This window comes from Vigna radiata, chromosome 7, assembly GCF_000741045.1.
Source record: "Vigna radiata var. radiata cultivar VC1973A chromosome 7, Vradiata_ver6, whole genome shotgun sequence".
In the NCBI taxonomy this organism is placed as follows: domain Eukaryota; kingdom Viridiplantae; phylum Streptophyta; class Magnoliopsida; order Fabales; family Fabaceae; genus Vigna; species Vigna radiata.
In genome coordinates, this window is record NC_028357.1 from 44,201,510 (window position 1) to 44,207,509 (window position 6,000).

Here is a 6,000-nt window from a genome sequence, read left to right on the forward strand (position 1 = left end):
AAGGTCATCATCAATTTTATAAAAAAAATTAAAAAATGACAGTTATCATTTTTGAAGTTGGTTCTTTGCTTAAAAAAGTAATCTAAATATATATTTTTGTGTTTATTCAAACGCATAATACTTCAAATATTTTTTACTTTAAACTTTTCATTCCACAAAAAGGTCATAGCACTCTTCACATGGGTATACTTGTTATTTTAGATTATACTGATATTTCTAATAACATAATAGTTTTTATCATTATAATAATAAATTTGTGATAATAAATTAAAATGTTATCATAATTATAAAGCATTTAATATTTCTTTTTGTAGATTAATTTAATCAAATCAACATTTGTTTAAGAAATTAATTATTATACAATAACACGTTTTTATGAATTAGAAAAAAGATGAAGATTAGAAAGAAATGAAAATGTCCGAAAATCTGTTTATATAGCAAAACAAAAACTTATTTGATAATATATGATTGATACAAACATACATTAGGCTATATTTTATTTATTTTAATTTGTAGAAAATATTTATTATAAGTATAATTTATTACAATAATAATCCATTACAGGTATAATTATTGTGAATAAAGAGTGATGCCATATTTTTTAAAAATATTTTAATTAATCATCTTAATATATATTCTATAAAGTAAACGACAACGACATTGTCGTATAATATTTTTCTATTATTCAACTCAAATGAGAGCCATTATAAAATTATTACATAATTTTAAAATATAAAAATATAATAATTCTTATAACTATTAACAGGAGGACATCGTGAGAAAATATGAAGTAGTTAATAAATATTGAAATAAAATAAAGAAATATGATCTTTTAGTAGATATGATCTTGAAAATATAAAATATAAACATGTTTATTTTATTTAAAAATAAAGTTAGTTAAAGAATTGTTAGCTATCATAACAAATTTCATTTAATATTATAAATACATAATTTATGAGTTCTATAAATTCTAATATTATCGTACAAGTTAACTATTATTGTATTCAAAGAAAGCAAAAGAAAATCTAAAAAATGAAAAAAATAAAAATAAAACACAATAAAAACAGGGAGGGGTTTAAGGAAGGTTTGATGTTATTCCCATTCCAATGTCTGCACTGTCCACATTGCTTTCAATGGAATTTGCAACTTTCTTTCCCACCGCAATCGCTCACAGGGGAACCCCACCAACAAAATCTCAATCTCTTCATCACTTTTTCTTCTTCCCAACCTCCATTTCCTCTTTTTTTCCTTCCTCTCTTATTCCAGTGACAATCAAACCCTCAAGATCTCACTTTCATATTCTCTTTGATTCATTCCGACACAATTTCGTCCAAGACATCGAAAATTGTCACAAACCGGTTAATGGGCTTCATCAAACCGAGCCCCCGGATCCACCCCAGAGGGTATTCATCCAAGACTCACCTTGGATTTTGAACGACTTGTTGATGAATGGTATTGGGGAGGAGGAGGAAAAGCACAATATGCTGAGGAGGAGGCAGATTCAAATGGAGACTGAAGCGTTGGAGAATATGGTGGAGGAGTACAGAGAACTAGAGAGAGAAATGCGTGAGAAGAATCTGATTCCCAATTTGCCTCACGTGAAGGCTCTATTCTTGGGGTGGTTTGATCCTCTCAAAGGGGCTATAGAGGCAGAGCAGAAGTCAAAAAGGTCGAAGAAGCACAAAGCGGCATTTGCACCCCACATTGATTCATTGCCTGCGGCAAAAATGGCTGTAATTGTCATGCACAAGCTGATGGGTTTGGTGAGTATGGAGTATCATCACGCGGGTTGTGTTCTCCTTGTGGATGCTGCTGTTCAGATTGGTATGGCTGTGGAACAGGAGGTACATCATATGACAACTTCCTCTTTACTGGTTTATCAATTGAAAGGAGGTGTTATTTCTGGCCAAGAAAGTGGTAAAGAGTGTATTGGATTGAGATTTGAATTTTTTAAAAGACTATTTTGGCATTTCTTTTTAAGATTTTTATGTAAAAATGCTACTATTTATAATAATTTTTTTGAATGACTGTTATAATCAATATTTGGTAGTTAATATTTTAATGGATTTTATCATAAGAACTTACAAGATTTTAAAATCAATTTTATGGCTACTAATGTCAAACATACAATCTATATGTTACAAGAAAAAAAAATATTAATAATGGTTGTTACATAAAAAATAATACAAAATACTGGGTGATTATAAAAGATATGTGATTTGTAATGTTTTCTACTGTTGAAGTGTGCGTGAGTTACTTTTAGCATTTGAATTGTTTGTTTCTGTTTATTTGTAATTTTAAATATAACTAAAGGTATGATAGAAATACGAAATGTGTAATGTGTTATGATGTTGTGATGATTTGTAATGTGTTGTGATGTTGAAGTGTGTGGTACTTTTATCATTTAGATAGTTGATTTCCATTCTTCTTCTTTTTTCCTTTATTTTCTTTAATTTTAAATTATATTCAACGTTAGAATAAAAATATAAAATGTGTACAGTTAAAGGAAGAATCCTGTTATAGATTATAGACAGCGTTGTTAGTAGGATATTAAGTGTACTACTATAAGCTGTTGGAAGCAGTTTTTCAAGTAATAGTATCTGAGAAGACTCCTTAGATCTTTCAATAAACATTCAAAATTTAATCATTTCAACATCATTTTTGCAGAACATGTTTTGGCTTTGAACATTGTATCCAAAAGCCAAAAAAGCTCACCACCACCCGAACAGGATCTTTGTTTCTGCTGGTTTTGTGGTCCATGTGTAAGTTTTGAGGGACCCCAAAGAGTTTTGTTTTTGACTAATTAAAATTTAATTTATTTGGGTTTATTTTAGTGTGTTGATTTTTTTTTGTCACCTAGTGAGATAATAAGGCTTTGTTGTTATTATTAGGGCATAATAGTGAAATGATATGTGGTGAGGGACTTCCGAATGGCCAATTGGCACGTTTACTACCTGTTGCCATATCTTAATAGTTAATCAGTGTTTTTGCTGTTGCATTTTGCATGGTACCTTGCACTCAAGTTTTCAGTAAAGTTTGCTGGACCCTTAGTCTGATAGTGTGTTTTGTGACTTTTTGTTACTGTTTTCACTTGAAGTTTCTGGCATTGGGAATAAAAGTGAAACGAGTTGTTCTGATCATCCAATACTTTACCCTTTGTTTGGGTTGCTAAAGGAAAGAACGTGTATCTCTTTGCTTTTTAGAATCTTCCCACCAGAAATCCAAACATGCTATTAGTAATGTGTTATACTGATTGAGGTTCAATCCTTTAATTGCTCCTTTTAGATTATATCTAGTCCAGGGGGCTCTTTGTCAAGGAATTCTCACATCCAATTTTACTGGGGGACGGAAGGTACTAGTGGGAGTTCTGTTTCATTGAAATTTCCTTCTGTGGTCGTGTCACTTTTATTGGTTGTTGTTGTTGCTGTAATCTAGCATTAATAGCGAAGTGAGATAAGAATTGCACACTTTCTACTTGTTCACTTTGGTTATAAATCACATATTTGTTTTGGCTATCTTATTTATTGTACTTTAGGTTAGGATTCATAACTTCCTGGAAAAGACTAGAACACGCCAGAGTAAGAAAACAGAGTTTGTTCGTGAAGACTGTACGGATAATGATACACAAAAATTAAGGAAACATGTAAATGGTTTGATTAAAAGAAGAAGACTTAAACAGGTTCAGATGCTATTGAAAGAGGAAGAATATGGCCCTTGGGGGCGTGATACCCAGGCTAAGGTTTGTTTTAATGTTTGAGTGTAATTATCTTTGACTTTATTGTTTTAATTGGAACTAATAAGTGCACTCTATGAATCTCTTCAGCTGGGAAGTCGATTAATAGATTTATTAATTCAAACAGCATTTGTACACTCTCCAGTTAATCAGTCTGCTGACACTCCACCTGATATTCGACCAGCATTCAGACATAGATTTAAAGTTATATCAAAGAATCCAGAGTGAGGCTTCACCCTTTTCTAAAGAACTTAAATCAATATAATGATTGGTTTAATAGTTTAATCCTCAGTAACTGAATTGCACTATCAGATTAGAGGAAGTAGCGATTGGCTGTTTGTTTGAATATTATGATGCTTTTAATCAATAATTATTAGTTTAGGATTCTCATCGACAAGCAGAAATTATAAGGTATTGTGATGGAGTATGATTGTTTCTTTACTTAAAGAAAACGAGAGGATAAAAATCTTGTTGTAATTGAGATAATATCTTTAGAATCTTTCTAATTAGAGGAAATAGATACATAAACTTTTATTTTATTTTCTCTAGATTTTCTAGTTTCCGTAATTTGAGATAATATCTTTAGAATCTTCCTAATTAGAGGAAATAGATACATAAACTTTTATTTTATTTTCTCTAGATTTCCTAGTTTCCCTATTTCCCTTTTTAGGAGAATTAGATTATTACAAATAGAGGGTATCATAATGTATTTTTTTATGATTTGAATAATAAATTAGTGTTATTTTCCACATGGTATCAGAGCTTGTCTGATCCGCATCCGCTGGCTTTGCTGTCTGTCGGCGGTCGACTGCCATGGCCGTCGACAACCCCCTAAAATTCTCTTTTTTAACCTGTGTTTTTAATGGGCTCCAATTGCCCTAATCAAGTTCAGCCTTAGAATTCTGACCTTTTTTCCAGTATTACCAAATACAAAGTTTGTTTGAATATGATTATAGTGGGATTCGAACCCATTCCCTCTCGAACGAGTAGCTGAACTGGTGCTTTAGTTATGTTGATGGCCAATCAATTTTGGCTCCTTTTGGCATTCTTATTGACTGCTAGTGGAATCAAAGAGACCGAAAGTCTCTTCTTCGAAGAATCGAAGAAAGGCTACTTCGCTGCTTACTCCGCTGTGCACCGCCGCTACCCGCCGGTCATCGTCCGCCGTACGTCCTCGACCAGCGTCTGTCGCCGGCCACTGTCGCAGTTCCGACCGGTGACCAGCGGATCTGGATTGCCTCTTCAAGCAACGGCCAACCCTGCCGGAGTCAGGACCAAACTCCGCTCAACGCACCTCCATGCGCTGCCTTCCCAGCATCGGCATCAAACCGCGCCACTGTCGGTCGTCTCGCCGGACCTTCCTCTCTCTGGTCTGGACCAACCTAGGCACCATGAAAATGCGCCGACACCGGACCACCATCCTCACAACCAATCATCCTCATCGCCGCATCATCAGAAACTAACATCGCCGTCGCAGGAGAGACTACCACGAGGTCGCGCACCGTCCAGCCACCGTTCCGTCGTGAAGCCGCCAAGAAGATGCTGCCACTGTCGGGCTGGAAGCCCTCCGTCACTCTCTTCCTTCTTCATTGTGTAGCAGCCATCAACGAGCATCGTCGTCGCCAGTCCTCTTCCATCTTCCACGCACCACCGCAACCTTCAACGCCTCACCACGGTTTGGCTCCTTTTGGCATTCTTATTCACTGTTAGTTGAATCAAAGAGACTGGAAGTCTCTTCTTCGAAGAATTGAAGAAAGGCTACTTCGCTGCTTACTCCGTTGTGCACCACCGCTACCCGCCTCTGGTCATCGTCCGTCGTCGGCCGCCGTACGTCACCGACCACCGTCTGTCGTCGGCCACCGTCGCAGTTTCGACCGGTGACCAGCAGATCTGGATTGCCTCTTCAAGCGACGACAATCCCCGCCGGAGTCAGGACCAGACTCCGCTCAACGCGCCTCTATGCGCCGCCTTCCCGGCGTCGACATCAAACCGCGCCACTGCCGGTCGTGTCATCGGTCCTTCCTCTCTCTGTTCTGACCCAACCTAGGCACCGTGAAAATGCGCTGACACCGGACCACGATCCTCACAACCAGTCAACCTCACCGCCGCACCACTAGAAACCGACATCGCCGTCGCAGGAGAGACTACCACGAGGTCACGCGCCGACCAACCACCATACCGTCGTGAAGCTGCCGAGAAGACGCTGCCACTGTCGCGCAGGAAGCCCTCTGTCACTCTCTTCCTTCTTCATCGTGTAACAGCCATCA

General features: G+C 36.8%; 1 protein-coding gene across 4 annotated transcripts in view; it reads left to right on the plus strand.

Annotated features, from left to right (window-relative positions):
- Positions 1–850: 850 nt before the first annotated feature.
- The window catches only part of LOC106769417 (DNA-directed RNA polymerase 3B, chloroplastic-like), a 40,825-nt gene continuing 35,675 nt past the window's right edge, over positions 851–6,000 (plus strand). The window contains exons 1-3 of one of the 4 annotated variants that reach the window (XM_014655030.2): positions 851–1,844; positions 3,536–3,739; positions 3,824–3,957. In XM_014655030.2, the coding sequence (XP_014510516.2) occupies positions 1,107–1,844; positions 3,536–3,739; positions 3,824–3,957 (1,076 nt within the window). In that variant the 5' untranslated portion in view covers positions 851–1,106. The remainder of the gene's footprint in view (positions 1,845–3,535; positions 3,740–3,823; positions 3,958–6,000) is intronic. The other 3 variants (XM_022783853.1, XM_014655028.2, XM_022783852.1) reach the window with 3 other exon arrangements.